This window comes from Fundulus heteroclitus, chromosome 3 (assembly GCF_011125445.2).
Source record: "Fundulus heteroclitus isolate FHET01 chromosome 3, MU-UCD_Fhet_4.1, whole genome shotgun sequence".
Classification (NCBI taxonomy): domain Eukaryota; kingdom Metazoa; phylum Chordata; class Actinopteri; order Cyprinodontiformes; family Fundulidae; genus Fundulus; species Fundulus heteroclitus.
In genome coordinates this window covers 24,994,378-25,012,761 of record NC_046363.1, presented here as the reverse complement: position 1 = coordinate 25,012,761, position 18,384 = coordinate 24,994,378, and the positions used below count along the sequence as shown (strand labels likewise).

At 40.1% G+C, this 18,384-nt stretch overlaps 1 protein-coding gene across 1 annotated transcript in view; it reads right to left on the bottom strand.

The window, feature by feature from the left end:
- The window catches only part of chrnb2 (cholinergic receptor, nicotinic, beta 2), a 37,853-nt gene extending 20,747 nt beyond the window's left edge, over positions 1 to 17,106 (bottom strand). The window contains exons 1-2 of the mRNA XM_012865710.3: positions 16,655 to 17,106; positions 1,216 to 1,361 (exon numbers count right to left, since the gene is read on the bottom strand). Coding sequence (XP_012721164.3) covers positions 1,216 to 1,361; positions 16,655 to 16,730 — 222 coding nt within the window. The 5' untranslated portion in view covers positions 16,731 to 17,106. The remainder of the gene's footprint in view (positions 1 to 1,215; positions 1,362 to 16,654) is intronic.
- Between the last annotated feature and the right edge of the window lie 1,278 nt (positions 17,107 to 18,384).

Below are 18,384 nucleotides of genomic sequence, written 5' to 3'. Positions count from 1 at the left end.
ATATATATATATAGATATATAATCTCTGCTCTATCTCTCTCTCTAAGCTCGCTGTATGCAAACAACTAATCACCAAAAACCAAATGTTCTAATTATGTTAAAACATATCCTTAGGCCATCTTTAACACATTTATGAGAAGTGAATTGGAGTTCTCTTTTTAATGTTACTGTTCCATAATTAATTCCCCCTGTATCAAATAATAAATTATTTAGTTTTTATATGAAACAGTGGAAGGTACCATTTATTTACATGTCTTGTACAGGTATTGAATACATTTCTATTAATCTGAAACATTACTTTTACAGAGCAGAAGAGACAGGACCCACCAATGAAGGTTCCTGAAAAATAAAAATACAAGTTAAATATTTTTTAATAGTAAAAATAAGGCACTGGATGATTAAACCTCCAAATCATCCAAAAATAGAAACAGCATGGTGCAGCACTGTGACATGGCTGTCCACCTAAACTAACAGGCCAGGCAAGGAGAGCATTATTCAGAGAGAGAGAGAGAGAGAGAGCCAAGAGGCCCATTATAACGCTGGAGGAGCTGCTCCTGTCCTCTCAGGTTGAGAAATCTGTCAACAAGAAAAAGTAAGTCGATCACGTCTGAAATCTGGCCTTTATAGACAAGCGTCAAGAAAAAAAAAGGTCAACATTAAAACCCATAAAACTTCCTATTAGCAGTTTGCCAAAAGCCACGAGGGGATGCAGCAAAAATGTGGCAGAAGATCAGGCCAAACCAAAATTCAACCTTCTGGCCTAGATAAAAAAAACAATAAATAAAAAAAATAAACATGGTCTGTGACAAACATCTAACAGCACGCAACAGGCTGAACATGGAATCCTCGTGATGGTGGCTGCCCCGTGCTGCAGGGACAGGCAGGCGAGCTGGTGGGAAGATGGATGAAACTAAATACAAGGCAGTCTTTAAAGAAAACCTAAGGCTTCAAAAGAATCCAGATAGAGATGGAGGTTCGTCTTCCAACATCATCAGAGCTAACCTGAAAAGGCTTAGATCGGCACAGATCCTCTGTTAAGGCGCCCTGAGGTTATATACAAATGCACACCACACTTTTTAGTTTTTTTGTAACCCAAAAAAAAATGCTGCTTTTCACAAGTCTGTTGCAAAGTGTCCCAACAAAATAAAATGCAATCTGAGGATGTAGCTCTGCAAGATGTAAGACGGACTAAGATGAAGTCTCATTGACACTCACCACACTGATGAGTTGGGCCAACGACACCATGAGCTGCACAGTAACCAGCTCAGAGCCATTGGTGGCGGGTCGGATCAGCTTGTTGTAATGCGCCGGGTTTAGGAGATGCTCCACCAGCCGCTCCTCCGTGTCCGCCCCGAGGCCAACTGCAATGAGAGGAAGCCATCGTCATCAAAGAACGTTGCACACCCATCTGAGTCTCTCCCAGCGTTTTTTTTTCTTCTTTTTCTTTCTCCGATACGTTTCTCATGCTGGAATATGTTACAAACACACGGAGCAGAAAATCAGCGGTGCTGCTCAGTTTCTCTGTTTGGCCCATGCGCTCGCTGCCAGCATTCGGAGCTTCATGGCTGCACATGTGCACTGAGAGAGCAAAGATTTTAGCATGGCGTTACGGATGGTTGCCAGCTCGACCGTGTTGGCACGGCTCGGTGGAGACTTCTTACAAGATCCGACATCATAAGACTGACTCAACCAGTCTGACTGTCTCTATCGCTCTCCCGGTGCCTCGGCTCTGTCTCCATCCATTCCCGCTCGGGTGTTGAACTGCTCCCCAACTGCCAACTCCGTTTTAGCTTTGGGATCTTTTTCATTCAGCGCCCCCCCCCCCCCCCCCTTTCTCTCTGCCATCCCTCCATCTGCATCTGCGAGTGGTCAAATTTAAATAGAGATGTCAGACAAACGCACACAAATGACAAGGTTTTTTTTTTTCCTCCTTCTTCTTTTTTTAGCCAAGGCACAATGCATAGGAGACACAACTGTTGTGTTTTTTCCTCCTTCCGTTCTGGTTTTGTCCCTTTTTTCACTCCCTGCCTCTTTGGCATCTGCTCGCTGCACATTCTCTCACACGTTCCCTTCGAAGATAAACACAGGCTGTTTGCCGTGATCTCAGCATATTCACACATGCTCCTTTTCAGGCTACTAACAGTGCAGTCTGCTGACAGTAGGACGTTATCCGCAATGGCCTCTGGGCTTTGGTTCCATGTTTAGGGTTATTATTTCACATTTGTCCCATTTCTTAAGTCCTTTGTTATATAATTTACTTTATCTTCCTGTGCTTTGCTTGAATCAGAATCCGCTAGTGTCATAAGTGGAGGTGTAACGAGACTTTGCAATGGAAAAACAATGTGAAGTTTGTCTCATGAGGCACCATATAGATCTAGAAATTGGAGTTTGGTTAAATATACTGTATCTTGACAGCAACAAGGATTCTTGATGAAACTCTGGTAGAAATCCTTTTAATTTCACCCCAAATAGTGCCACATTTGACATGAAGATGCTTCTTTACATCGAGCAGCAGAGTTGGGTATGTGGGTTTACTTTTAAGAGGGTTTGTTAATTGAAGGTGTAAGTATCAGTCAGTGTGTATTATTCAATAAACTGATTCCATTCATATGACAAAATAGTGTTAACATAAACTTCTCCCTTATTCTCCAAACTGAGTTCAATATGACTGCTGATGACCTCAGGTAAGATTCTGACTACTTCTATGTAGTCAAGACAACTTGACATGAACTTAAAAGGAACTAAAACACAGAAACCCAAACTAAAACCTTCAGATCGTCACGCTCCGTCCTCCTTTCTCCCTTTACTTCCACCTCCCTTCCCCTCCTCTCCTCCCCTGCAGCACTCCTGTGTTCACTGAGCAGGAAAGATGGCCTCTGTCCGTGGATCAATGACGACCGTCTTCACTCCCTGCTAACACGCAACTCCTCCCTCTCTCCTTTCTTCCTCTGCTGTTTCTTCACTCTTAATCTTTCCATCACAGGAGTCAGCCCACATCTCCCCTCCCTGCCTCCCCTCCAATGTTATCTCCATCTCGCTTGTCGGCGTCAGCCCCCGTCCGTTTATTAGCTCTTCCCTCAGTGATCCTGTGTCATCAATACGCCTCCTGTCAGCAGCTGTGTGTAGCGCTCCGGTTGCTCATTGTGCATGGACGTCGCGATACGGGCCTGTTTGTCTGCACATGATCAGGAGGGAAATAAGCATGGCTGTCTGGGTCTGAAGAATATGAGTTATGTATATTACTCCCAGATGCACAAGGCAATAACTTAAAAGAATGAGAGACAGGAAGCAAATGCAGTTCACTTAAACAAAGATGGAAGGAGAGCGGTTCACGTCTCAGTAACCTTATATTTGCTAAAAGGTATTGTTGTCCTCTGTGTGGATTAGTTAAAGCTATATTTCTGTGTCACACGATTCAGGGAGAACATAGTTAATGCTGAACACAAATGAGGATTGTGGTAAAGTGTGTGAACCGCCAGCAAACGTGTGCCTGTTCAGATTTTCGTGAAAACATTTTTTTCCCCCCAATACTGGCTTTAATACATATTTGGATGGGGGCGGGGGGGGGGGGGGGGGGGGTACAAAAGCTATTCACACTAGCCTGGTCTCATGTGAAAAAAATGGGACCAGGTGGCAAAAACTGTCATCAAGCTTTTTCCGATAACTGGCAATAAGTGTTTTTTGCCGTGGAGGATATTAAACACGTTTATCCCACTTTTCTTTGCAGACTTGTTTTAATTCAGCCATATTTGAGGATTTTGGAGCAAGAACAGCATGTTTATCCTCATGTCACAGTATCTTAAGAACAGATTTTAGTCTGGATATTGACAAAACCACTCCAAACTTTTTTTCCCATGTCCTGAAGCAGCAGATAAGCCTCAGACCATCACTCTACCACCACCATGTTTGACTGTAGGTACTGTATAATGTTCTGTTTCTGAAATGCCATCTTAGTTTTACATCAAATGCACAAACAGATTTGAAAAAAAAAAAATAACTTTTGTTTTGTCAGTCTCTTTCTTTTTGTCAATCATATACTTTGATTGTTTGTGAACTCCTGGATGAGTCGTTGATGCACTCTTGGAGTAATTTAGGTAGTCTGCCCCCTTAATGAAAGCTTCTACACTGTTCTATGTTTTTTTCCCCTAAATATTCCCTCTCAGTTCCTCAAAGGCTTAGAAATTGTTTTATAATGCTTTTCACATGTTTTTATATGTTGCAGACTAGGACCTGAGTTGCTGCTTTCTGATGTATTTTAACCCTCTTCATTTTGTCAGGCATCCAATGTTAAAGTGAATCCTTGATTCTATTGGTCTGGCCATGAAAAGTGTGGCGAGAGAAATTCAACCAGCTTGTGGTAATTTATTACATAAGATATGGTTGCTATGAATAGCTTTTATTTATTTATTTTTTTTTTTTTAAACCCTAATGAACAAAAGCATCATTTAAGAAAAATAGTATTTTACATTTACTTAGGTTTTTGTCTTTGATCTAAACTTAAGTTTGAAGATGAAACATTTAAGCCTGACTAAAAAGCAAAAATGTATGAAATATATAAGGTAGCAAAACACATTTTACGAGCACTGTATATTAAGTAACATAAAGTTTCACATAGCTGTTATATTGGAAAGGTACGCATATTGCAGCAAGCCATTTATTTTACCAACTCACATACCAAGTCTTAAAATGTGTTTCTAAATAGATTACCTTAAAACAAGGTACAGGTAGGTAGGTAAATATTTCTCTGGTTGTGCCATCAGAAATATCTCCAACCCTTCTTTATATTAGAGTTAAAATGTTTTCCCCCATCGTCTTCATGCACAGATGTCTGACACCCTGCAGCACCAGGCAGGGAGTCTTCTATGCTGAAAATCATTAGACGAAAACCATGAATTATAGTAATTAAATGGGTTTTAGCAGCAGGAACATATTTGGGGTTTTAAAACTGCAAATTTTAAACCTGAATCTTACCACTAAACTTAATTGGAATCCCCAGCTTCTAGTCCAGAGCACCAAAAAAAAAAAAAAAACTAGAAAGAAATGGAGATAATTATCTCCAATATCGCTAACGGGGCTTTTATGTATCTTTCAAGCCAGCGCCCAAATATCTCTCAGATATAACCAACTTAAAAAGGAGCCACCTTAAATTGTGTACACCAGTCCATATATTCAATGAAAACAATGTCAGACAGCCCATAGATAACAATGGTTTGCATTAAAATGTCACAAAATGTGGATTTTTATTTCAATATCACATACAGTTTTAACATTCTACATGAACTAACAAATTACATTTTAAACAACGAACACAATTATCACACTAAATTTAAAAGCCTTATTTAAATGTACTGAGGTAGAGACATTTGAACCTTCATTTAACTTATCCACGTATGTATATATATATATACACGTAAGGGATAATGCCAGACAAGGTGTCCATTATCAGAAATTAATGGATGACGCGGAGTTGTGAACCGTCGAAGTCCATTAATTTCAGATAATGGACACCTCGAAGGGCATTATCCTGCTTATTCCATCATCACTTGTGAAATAAATAACTATTAAAGCAATTATTAATACTTTTATGTTATTTTTTCCCACCATTAAAATCTTACGTTTTTCACAAGAAGCGGCTGAGGGAAGTATTTAATATCTCTGGTTCTGATGTATTGCCAAGGTAGCCAGCGTCAACCGTCTTGCATTTACCAGCTAATGTTTGAGCCAGCGCAATAGCTCAGAACAATCAGGCAATGTGACAGGAAATTTATGATAGGCGTCCTATAACACTTTTTAACAGACACCCTGCAGCCAATCAGAATCAAGTATTCACCCAGGCCATGGTTTAATGGTTTGATATTTTATAGTTTACCCTTGCCCAGACCTGCTTGGGCTCAAGGTGAAAGCCTAGCCGAATATTTTATGGTTCTGGCACCGAGAGCCGGACAGAGAGTCTTCTCTCTTATCTTATCTGTACGCTCTGACCTGATTGCCGTCACGATAACTCTGCGGCTCTTCTCGCGCGCCTAATAAAGCTTCTGAGCAGAAAGGGCTCTGCCTCCGTCTCTTCATGCAACGCTGACGCAGACCCTGAGAGGTTGTAATGCTCGTTGCTCGGGTCGTATCCTGGTTGTTTTCCAGTGCAAATATTGCAAAGTTAATGTGAGACGATGAATTTTTCAGCAGGGCTTCCCATTAGAGCACGGAGCGACGGAAGTGACACACCAGAGTGAGCGTTGAAAACATAGACGCATACTTCAAAGATCCAGTGAAACGGGCGAGACGGTTGCGTCATGGCTATGTACGTCTGGGTTTTAGTGATCCTGGCCTTCTGACCGATTTTTATGTGTTTGATTAGAGAAACCAGAGTGTACTCACACACACACAGCAAAGGGGAAAGTGTTGAAAATGAGAGTGAAAAACCATTTACAGTGATGATCTCTATTTATACATCCAGCTTAAATATATAAGACAAGGTTGAGTGAGGAGAAAGGTTTCTCGCTCCTTTCTGTGGACTGCCAAAGAGGCTTTTTGGCTGAGATGTTTTATGCTGAACTATTCTTAAATCAATAAAAGAAAGATCCATCGACCTCCTGACAACACCCAATTTGGCTCTGTAGTGGCAGCAGAACTGAGATATTAATATTGATTCACCATCTCGCCTCCACATCACAGCACTCAAAAACAAAGTCATTCCACTTTGGACTAACTGGAAGCGGAAGCTTTACGGTCTTACTCAACTCCACAGCCAGGAGGAGCGCAGCCTGAGCTAAAACTGCTTCTACACCACTGCAGATAACCTGTTGTCCGATGTACTTAACCCCACTTAGTCTGAAGTTACCTTTTTATAGAAACATAAACAGTTCAAACTCTGGCATTGCTGCACTCATAAGGCCTTCTTATACCAACGAGCGGTACATTATGTGTGCAGTGAATAACTTTGGCACAAAGACGGGGAAGTCATGCACAAAAATGCGCAGAATTGCCGAAAAACAAAACAATTTTGGGGCAATTTGGAAATATGCAAATGCTGAAGATTGACATTTTATCAATTTCACTAATAGTTCACTCATAGCAATAAAACCTGAAAAGAAGCATTTACAAATTTACCAAAATCTAGGAATGAGGAGTTATGATGGATTGTTTTAATGGCAAGCGGGTTTATTTATTTTTTTATATACTTAAAGTATGATTCAGTAGCAAAAATACAGTTTTTCAGTGTTAAAAATGAAAACTTGAAAATATAGTTTTCATGATCAAATTACTGCTATTTAAAACAGAAAACGTAAGAACTACAAAAACAGGAAAAGGTAATGATTATTAAACTAATAATGATCTCAATAATTTATTTATTGGGATGTATTCAAGTTCAAATTTAAAATGGACACCAGCTAAATTTAGTTTTCATATCATGTTGTGCTAAATATGTTTATTGCACAAAACACTATGCCTGTTTCTTATCTTTACACACTAAGAGTCTAAAAGTTTGATATTCGCTGGTAAATTAGTCAGACCATCTGCATGAGTAAGACCTGCACACAGCTACTAAACAGACATGCCTCTTGTAAATGCTTTTTAAAAATTTAATTACTTTAATAACGGTGATGGGTGGTGATCCTTTTAACTTGTTTGTAAGCAAAAGAAAAGTGATGTTGCCTTCTTTCAGCCAGCTGACAGGAAGTGTGCAGCTACAAGCGTAGGTGGGGCAACTCTATGCTTAAGAAATCTATTATTGGAAAAGTCCAATAATTCCAAATTTTTCTCTTCTCTTTAAAAAGCTCCTGCCCAAGCCTTTAAACCTTTGCTTTTTATATTTCTATATATCTTTTTATAGTTATTTATGATGAAGACAAAAGCAAATTGTGGTCAGTAATGATGACAATACTATTTGAAGCACATACTACAACATGGAAATGGAAGTTTATCTCACCCAAATATCTGATACAAAGATAAACAATTCAATTCAATAAAAGTTTATGTATATAGCGCCAAATCACAACATGTCATCTCAAGGCACTTTACAAAGTCAATTCAATCAAATCAAATCATACAGACAGATTGGTCAAAAAGTTTTCTATCTAAGGAAACCCAGCAGAATGCATCAAGTCTTGACCAGCCGTCACCCATCCTGAAAGATCGTGTAGCCATGGTAGACGGTCGTCTGCATTATAGATGGCTTTGCAGCAATTTCTCATACTGAGCATGCATGAAGCGACAGTGGAGAGGAAAACTCCCCTTTAAACAAGAAGACAAACCCTCCAGCAGAACCAGGCTCAGTGTCGTCATCCGCTACGACTGACTGGAGGTTTGAGAAGACAGAGCAGAGACACAAAAAGCACAGAAGCACTGATCCAGGAGTACTTTCTATGTTAGAGAGAGAAATGGCAGATTATCTGCCCCCCAGGGTGGCATCACAGCTAAACAGAATGCCAGGTCAGATGTAGCTATTATGAAGAGAGAAAAAATACAATAAGTCATGTAAAGAACAATATTATTAAAGTTGTTTAAGTGTTCGTTATTTAATTACTTTGTGTGCTTTCAGATATTCTGGTCAAATAGGTGTATATTTTCATAAATGGGATGGTCTTAAAATTACAGCTGCATGATGTTATAAAAACTTGCAATGGTCATAATATTGTTGAAATGGGGGTGATCATTTCAGTCGCTCTTGACATATATTGTTCTTCTCCTTTCTTTTCCATCATCAGGATTTTACCATCTTTCTCCATGAGGTTTTCCATCTCTGCCAAAAACCTCTACATTATCCAAAGATCCATCGAACTCGCCTATTATATCCGTAGCATGTTGAGTGTGAATGCAAGAATCTTAAAATATGATAGTCTACCAAACATTGCGTGTAAGCAGCCCATACGATTTTTCTATTTCACATGATCATATCGCAATAATTTGTTGATTTTTGGTGCAACTCTATGAGAAATCCACCTCTTTCTTGGACCTCCATCTATTAGCTGAAAACTAATGTTTCATAGGACAAATCTATCATTAGATTCTGTTTTTAACTTCAAACATTGAAAAATGGCAAAAAACATTAGTTAATCTCATTACATGGATATCTGTCCCACCAAGAGTTGCTCACTTTTCTGTGACCGTAAAATAATGTGCGGGTGCAACATGATATTTTTGCATCATCAACATAAATTGATGCAAAAGCTTTAAAGGAAGACAACAGCTAAATAAAGCATCATAAAATGTTTTTACTTGTGGCTTATTTAAAATGTGCCAAACAGCAAGAATTTAGCATCTTTAATTAACCGGTTATTTTGCTACTCACCGTGACCCTTTGGAGGAACAAATAAAAACTATATGTTATGTTTGCATTGACCACCAGCGTAAGAAAATATTAAAATCAGTATGTTTTAAGATGGGAGTTGATTAAAAATGGCATTGACTGACTACTGGCTGGAAAACTGATCTTCATTGCTTCATTGTTGGGAAGACAATAAGAGGATCGTCCACAGCAGGTAAGATAGTGACTGCATTACCTCTTCAGAGAGTTCCAGTAAAAAACACTGTGCTGTCAAAAGGTATTTACCTCATTACAGATTGTTTCTGTAAATGTTTCAAATTATCAAACCAATTTTTATTTAAAAGCAGCTGTCAGACGATTTTCATTGTTAGTTCAATTTCACTGTAGCCACACCCGGACCTGTAGAATCATGAAATAAGCTGACTAAAACCTGTTTAAATAAAATGAAGTAGGCTAAAAAAAAATTAAAACCAGAACACCCTGCACCAATTTAAAGAAATCCCAGGACAGATGAAAAAGTAATTCAATATTCAGCCATTATCCACAAATAAAGAAAATATGGAACAGTGGCAAACCTTGTCAGGAGGTCCTCTGAGCATCAACGGCTCATATAAGAGGCCACTAAATAACCCCAGACATAATTTACAGCACTGCATGTGTCACTTCCCTCAGTTAAGATCAGAGTCCATGATTCAATAATGAGAAAGAAACTGGGCAAACATGGCATCCATGATGGAGCTCAAAGGGGAGAAAATCACAGCTGTAGAAAAAAATGCAAATACCCATCCCCTGTTTGCCAAATAAAAACATTGTCGGAGAGTTTAAATAAATATTCTGTGGACTGGACAGTGACTCAATCTGAAAGATCTGCTTTGAAACCATGCTGCGTGCGCACGGCGCATTAGTACGGTGTGTTTTATTTGTGAGAGAAGCTCGGTGGTTTGATGATTGCTATGTGGCTTTCAAACAGTAGAGCTTATTTCAAGGATTGCAGTAAAATGCATCACTTGAGCTGTATTATGCCGCTCTTGGCAGCTGTTATTATGTGCTATCATTTGGATACGTATAAATCTGAGACTGATGATGTGTGCACAGAAGAAGACGGGAAGGGGAGACAAAGGGGGGTAAAGTGTGCACTGTGTATGTGTGTGTAAAGTCAGTCCTTTCTTATAACTCACTCTCTCTTGAAATTGCTTCCTTGTTCAGTGTTTCTTTTGGTTTTTGTATCTTCTGAGCCAGCAGCTACAATTAATCACCCAGAAGAAGCAGAAAAGATGGAAAAGACAGCCTTGTCCTCAGTGTAAGACCTCATTTCCTAAATATACACAGACCAGGTCATTAAAGCTCCTCACTTACAAAACGTGTCTTATCTGCCTTTTCTCCTATTTTTTTTTGTAAACCTTTTTGCTTTCTTAATCTGAAGGGCCATGAATTCAAGCGTTAACATTCTCCCATACAAATCCACCCCCCCTTTGGGCATATTCATAGCATTTCTATTCACGAATCCTTCTGGTTAATCTGATCCTATTGGTCCTGTGTTTCCTCCAGAAATATAGAGGCGGAAGAAATACGGCAGCTAAAGCCAGAACGTGGCAGCCAGCTAGACAAAAAAAAAAAAAAGGATGAAAGGGTGTCATGTTCAGGTTGAGATCAAAGAAAGACAAGACGGGCTGAAGAATGAAGCAGGCACATGCAGCTAAACTTCCTACAGCCTCACAGCGGAGAACAGCAACGACAGAGACTGTCGCACACTGCGCTCCACACTCAGTAACTCCTGCATCAGGTCAACTCAGCACCACAACTGTTTTTATTATGCATGGCCTGCTGGGGAAATGACAAGAGACATCCTCCTCACACCAGCGGATGGCTGCATGCGCTCTGCAGTGTCTGAGACAGGTGCTGAAATGTCCTTGAGCATCCTTGGATGCGCAGTGACTGTTTTCGTTAAGGCGTCTTTAGACAAGACTCAGTCTAATTTCCATTCCCGGAGTTTGTGTTTTACAGCTCCAGTGCTGTTAAACTGTTTTTTTTTTTACCCCTTTCTTCTGCTTCTTCATCAAATTAATTTAAATGTCAAACAAGGATAACCTGAGAAAATGCAGTTTTCAAATGATGAATTGAGTTATTAAGGGAAAAAAGCTATTCAAATCAACCTGGCTCTATGTGAAAATAAAATTGGCCTCTTTGATAAATCCTGAATTAAATGTGATTATTAACATTTCTGGATCAGTTTCACCATCTACACCCAAGCCTGATTACCCCTGACCCCTAGAAACAAGGATATACTTAAAAAGAACATGTCTGACAACATGAAGTAGGCTACAAGATCTATAAGCACACACACCCAAACAAAAAAAAGACAAGAAATCATGCTCCAACTCAAGAACAGTTGAGAACAAAGTCTATTGACATCTATCAGCCTGTAAAAGGTTGCAAAGACATTTCAGGGCTTCGGGGTGCCACTGAGCTGCAGTGAGAGCCATTGTCCACAGGAAAACACAAAACAGCGGTGAACCTTCCCACGAGTGGCTGACCTACCAAAATTATTCCAAGACCGCATCAACAACTCACCCAGGAGGTAAATAAAGAAGCCAGAACAACATATAAAGCATGGCAGGCCCCACTTGTCATAGCTAAGGTCACTGTTCATAATTCAACAACAAGAAAGAGACAGAGAAAAAAAACTGCCTCCATGGGAGAGCTTCGTGGGGGAAAACAATGCTGACCAAAAAGGAAATAAAGGCTAGTCTCTAATTTAAAAGGAACACCTTTAATGATCCCAGAGGCTTTTGGGACAATATTCTGCAGCCAGGAAACAGGAAAGTTGATAGTTTTGAAAGGTTTGGGCCCAATTACATCTGAATAAGCCTGGCACAGCATTAGAGAAAATAACTGTCAGTCAAACATGGTGCTGGTAGTGGGATGGTCCGGGGCTGTTCAGCTAGTACAGGACCTGAGGGACTTAACTGATAAAATTAGAAATTCCTCTCTACCAGAAAATCCTGAAGGAGAAAGTCCAGCCATCAGTTTTTGACCATAAGCTGAAACCTTCTTGGGTTTTGAAGCAGGACAATGATCTAAATTACAGTAGCAGCTCTGGCACTGCATGATTAAAAACAACAACAACAATAATAATAATAATAATAATAATAATAATAATGATAATAATAATAATAATAATAATAATAATAATAATAATAATAATAATAATAATAATAATAATAATAATAATAATAATAATATTAATAATAATAATAATATGTCCAGGAGGGGCCAAGTCAAAGTCTGGACTTAAATTCAATTTAGATGCTGTGGCATGCCCTTAAAGACACATTTTGTGCTCCAATGTGGCTAAAATAAAACGTTTTAGGAATGATGAGCCGGACGAGATTCCTCCACTGTGATCTAAAAGTCTCACTGCCTGTTCCTGCAAATACTTCATGGCAATTGTTGCTGCCAAGTTTGGTACAACCAATGTTTAGTTTTAGGGGGAGATTACTTTTTCACCTAGGACCAGGTTGGTTTGGATAGCTCTTTTTTTCTTATCAGATAAAACCAGAGAAATCTGTAAGGGTCAAACGGCTTTTTTCCCAGCAGTGTGTGTGTATTCCAATGCTCTCTAGAAATTAAATTGAGTTATTCTAAGCTCACGCTCCAGGTGTGTGAGCATGTCTAATTGCATGAATGTTCAAATATGTGTCTGCGTGCGCCCATGTGTGGACAGAGTTAATAGTCCCTGAGGATTTTGCTAATCAGATTTTCTCCCTTAAGGCAAGATGACTCATTATTCGTTCAGTGCTTCTCAGGCTCCTTCGAGTGATGTTTCACAATGGCTGCATTCTCTCCATCAGTCTAAATACCTCCGTGTTTTAACAGGAATGGTCAGAAAATGTCACCCTGTTACCTCATGTTTCCGACACAAAATTAAAAACTTTTCTGTAACATCATATCTTTAGTTTCAGGTCTTTATATTTGCTGTTTGCATTCAACGGGCAACAAGCAGGGTATAGAAAAAAATAGCAACTCTAATATTCTTCATCTGCATGGTTCAAAGAGTAAGGCAAGCTCTGGCCCCTCCCTCGCCTGATGCTGCACTCTACCGGTCAGCTGGCTGAAAAAAAAATGCTTACAAGCTTTTTAGTTTTAAAGCAAAGCAAATAGATGATGTTATAAACACCATAAACCTTTTGTATTTTTTACTCATGGTTATGGAACAAAAATAAATAAATAAATCAGGATTATTGTAATTATACATACATTTTAGTCAATTAGTAATTGAAATAACATTTTCTAGATTTCATGAAAAATCCTTAGCTAATAGCCTTTTACTTTGGACAATCTAAAAAAAAACATATTTTTAATCATATTATGCTACATTCCTGCATGTTTGTGAGTATCTACAGTACATCACGGTATACCTTGAGTTTCACAACATTTCACAAACATGTTCCATCACAAAGTTCATATGGTGTGAAATCCTTTTAAGGAGGAACATCACAGAGTGATGTAAGTTTTCTTCCAGTCACTCCTTCAACATACCTTCCCCTCCTACACCTACTCCTGCACACTATCGGTCAGCTGTTTGCCAGAAAGCAGCTGCCTGGTCCTTTGATTAAAAGACAGACAAATCTGGTGGTTTGGAAAAGTCTTGGATTGGTGAAAACAATAACAGTCAGGATCCGGGAACTAAAAGAGTTACAGCAGCTGCCATAAGGAGAACACTGGTTTAAAAGCTGGAAAGCTATGATCAGCATGTCTGTTTAGCACCCAACTGCAGCCTGACTAATAACCAGCTAATATCAGATCCCTATATTAGCAAAAAGCTTTATTATGATCACATTAATGTGTAAACTTGCACATCATTTAGTAAGGAGTCCATTCTCCGTTTTTTGCTTAAGTCCGTTTTATGAAAAACAAGACATCAAGAAATCATTTCAATAAATAATATTTTAACTGTAATAGCCAATATGTTGCATTTCTCTCTTAAATTATTAGATCATGTTGTACAATTTTGGATCTCAGTCGTTAAATGAATACCACAATACCATCCAACTGGGGTTGCGATAACTGGTGCATGCCTTTATCTCAACGCTTGTTTTAGTCACAAAATCCTAAGAGCCTCCGGTAGTATATAAATAACACTTTTACATCCTTATTAATATAGTTATATTTTTAGATCTGTCCCTAACTTCTTAAGCTGTGACAGCAAACGCCGAGGCTTTCTGCTGCGACAGGCACCTAAATGTTTAAGGGGCAGATCCTGTGTCATATGTTTGATCATACCTGAGTTTACAGGGATAAACGGCTGGATAGTACGTCTCCTGCTCTCTCACTGCTAAGGCTATTGTGATCCAGCGAGCTGATGTGAGATGGTGAACCATTTCTGCAGACGGCAGATCCATTACAGCAGTAAGTTAGAAAAGGTAGCCAATAAGTTACATGGCATCCACAAACTCAACTCTGGTCTGCTTTAAACCGACTGCAAAAGGTGCTGCCTAAAATATGTCCACTAACTAGCCAATGCATTGATTTTAAACACTGAGTACACTATTACCAGGTTGGACCCCCTTTTGCTTGTAGAACTGCTCTGTTCTTTGCAACAGAGATTTAACAAGGTATCTGAAACAATCCTCAGAGTATTTCGTCCTTACTGGCATGATGGCTTCACACTGAGTGTAGATTTGTTGCCTGGCACGTAATGCCTGCACATCCTCCTTGTGACTCTACCAAAGATGCTCAACAGGACTGGGATCTGCTGACTGTGGAGGTCACAGGTGTGCAGTAAGCTCACTGCCATGTTGAAGAAACCTTTTTAAAATATCACTAGGTGCCTTTTGGTCTTTTTTAAAAAAAAAAGAAGGGCTGGAGATGGTCAGTCACAATAATCAGGGAGGCCCGTAGCATTTAGGAAGTGCTCAACTGGTGACAAGGGGCTCAAAGTGTGCCAAGAAAGTATTTCCCCACACCACCAGTGTGAACCGTTGATTTGAGGCGGGATGGATTCGTGATTTCATGCCGTTTAATCAAACTATGCAGATGATAGCAACATCTTTCCAGTCTTTGGTGACTCTGTGTGAAATGTAGCTTCAGTGTTCGACTATTCGCCGGCGTGTAAGCGGCACCTTGTGTGATCGCCCTGCTGCTGTACTTCCATCTGTTTCAGGGTGCCACGTGTGTTGTGCTCAGAGCATGCCTTAGCTGGAATGAGAAGTTACATGAGCTACTCTTCCCTTTCCATCCTCTAGAACCAATCGGAATGCAACTGTCGCTCAAAGGATAGTTCCCCTTATTTTTGGACCTTTCCTTTTAAACCAGAGATTACCCTGTGTGAAAATCCCCAGCAGTCTCTGAGATACTCCATCTGGCAGCAACCCGTCGCCACATTCAAAGTCCCTGAAATCCCGTTTCCTCTTCACTCTGTTGCTCGGCTTGAAGTCATATTTACCAAATCAAAATATCTAAATGCATTACATTGCTGCCCTGTGATTGGTTGATTCGCAATGTGCAAGCAAGCACCTGAACAGGTGTACCTCTTTTTTTTTTTTTTAAAGCAGCTGATGAGTGTATTTACTCAGAAAATACCCTCCATAAAAGCTCTCACGCAGAGAAAGACATGTTTTGCTGAGCTGCTGAATGATAAGTAATTTGTCCTTGGCAGACAGGATGTGGAAGCTGTTTCAGCTCCGCATGCCTCTCATTAACCTACCCACTCAAATCAAGACCTCCGTGTTAATGAGTGAGAGGGAAAGAGACACAGAGAGGTGAGTGATAACACAATTTCTTTCACTCAGTCTCGCTTTACCATTCAGGTGTGATGCTTATTCTGGATCCATTTTTTTAACTATCAATTTACAGACAGGTGGCTGTTTTGCAAAAAAAACAAATGGATTGCCTGCTTGATCCTGAGAAAGTGTGGCATTGTACGCATTGCTTTTATTTATTTTACTCGTAGGAGAAAAAAAGCAGCACATATTTCATTGATATTCCACAATATGAATAATCTAAAATTGTATTTTCTTTAAAAAAAAATCAGTAAGCATAACTTTAGGACGCATTTGTGTAAACGCAAAGCTAAATCAGTAAAACTCGCACAATTTACATAATCCCAGTTTGTGGATTTGCTAGATTGCGCTCAGATATGGAGAGTGAGGAACATTCATCATCGCGTTTGCTGCTGTTTTTAAGAAAGATGGTGACACAGCAACGAAAGACACATTTTATCCACCTGCCTCCTCTTCAACATCACATCGCTTCTTTTTATTTATTATTAGGCTCCATCTTTACTTTCCTCATCATGACCATAAACCTGGAGATTGTTTTTGGCTCGACAAGGTGATTATTGTCACACAGGCGCCTCCATGGAGCCAAAGAGATGGAGAAAGTACTCACCTCCCACAATGGCGAGGAAAGCCAGCAGCAGCAGCCGCAGTAGCCGCGGCGGCGGCGGCCGCCAGCCGTCGATCATCGTGCGCGCTTTGAGCCCGGAAAGGTGTTCACCCGGATGGAGAGGCCAGTCCAAGTACAGCCTGCTGCGTTGCTCCCCCACCTCCTCACGGACCCGAACCTCCCCTTTACTCACTACCTGGCATGGTGACGTCTGTCTGGGCGATCTGCTCCTCTTCTTCCTCGCCTGATGAGGAGGGAACACAAAGGAGAAGAGCGTTCTCGGTGCAGCCAGGTGGGCTGTGCGCTGGCGTGTGCGGGTGCTGCTGCTGCTGACCGAGCCGAGCGCCGCTTGGGGATCCGACGCGCTGGATGGGAGGGGGGCGGGGCGGCCGGGCACGCTGGAGCAGCGGGGAGGGGAGGATGCACCTCAGAGGCCCCCCCATCAGCCAGCCATGCCAGCGTCTTTCCTCACTTGCCTCCATATAATATTCAGCACTCGCAGGCACGAACAGAATGCCCAATATTGACTTTCCCAGTGACCTTGTCTGAGGAGGTGGCATCCTCCCTGTCTGTCTGCTTCATCTTTAATATCAGCCCGGGGCCAAATAGCTTTTCAGAATTTATCATCTGAACAGGACGCCTTTATTTTATTTAGCAGCACTAACAGAAAGTAGCCTACTAGTCGGCCTGTCAAGCATATATATATATATATATATATATATATATATATATATATATATATATATATATATATATATATATATATATATATATATATATATCTCACACAGGCTGGAATTCTCAAAGTGGAAGTAATGTGTCCAGTGCCAGTCTATCAACACGGATAAGTTGCTGCCATCTGACTCTTCCATATGTTTGCGGTTTGTGCCAAAAATGCAAACAGTGAGCAGCAGAGTTACCATGAGCCTCTTGCCTGCTGCACTGATTGCTACCCTACTTGCTTGTCTTCTCAGTTTCGGTGTATGGGTATGCAAGATGATCAATGGTCTCTGAGATGTTGCTTTAAACGTCGTTACATCTTTCTCCCTGACATGTCTGCTGTGTTCCTTTGTTCTTCATGATGCCGCTCGTTCACTAATCCATCAATCCTCGGTGGTCTTCATAGAACAGCTGTATTTTGCTAATAACTTACTTTGATTGGACTATTTTCTGATTAGGTCCCACCTAATCAGAAAACAAAGACCTTTTGGTTGTACTGGATTTTATTTAGAGGTTTTTATTTAGAGATTTTATTTAAATGATGAATGCCTATGAATCCTTTTCCGACACCTTGCAGACATGCACTACTTTGTGTTGGTCTGGTGCATTCAATGCTAATTAAATGCATTACATTTGTGACTGTAGTACGACAGAATGTAAAAAAAAAAAAAAAAAAAAAAAAAAGTTCAAGAGGTCTGAAGGCATTGTGGCAATTAATGTCACATCCTGTTCCTCTTGTCAAAGGCCTATTAACTGATCTCTACTACCCTTCTTCAGAGTAATATTTGAAGAAGTCACCCAGAGGCCAGGAAGAAGAAATGTGGGTGTAAATGCATGGAATTAAGGCTTACTGGCCAGATAATAATGAAACAATGAGATCAGAGAAGAACTGTCATCAGCTCAAGAGGATTGCGGGACACACAAAAAAAAAAAAAAAAACAGAGTAGAAAGGGGGAAGTCAACAGAGTGTGGGAGGAATGTAGGGAAGGGCATAAGGGATGAATAAACAAAGT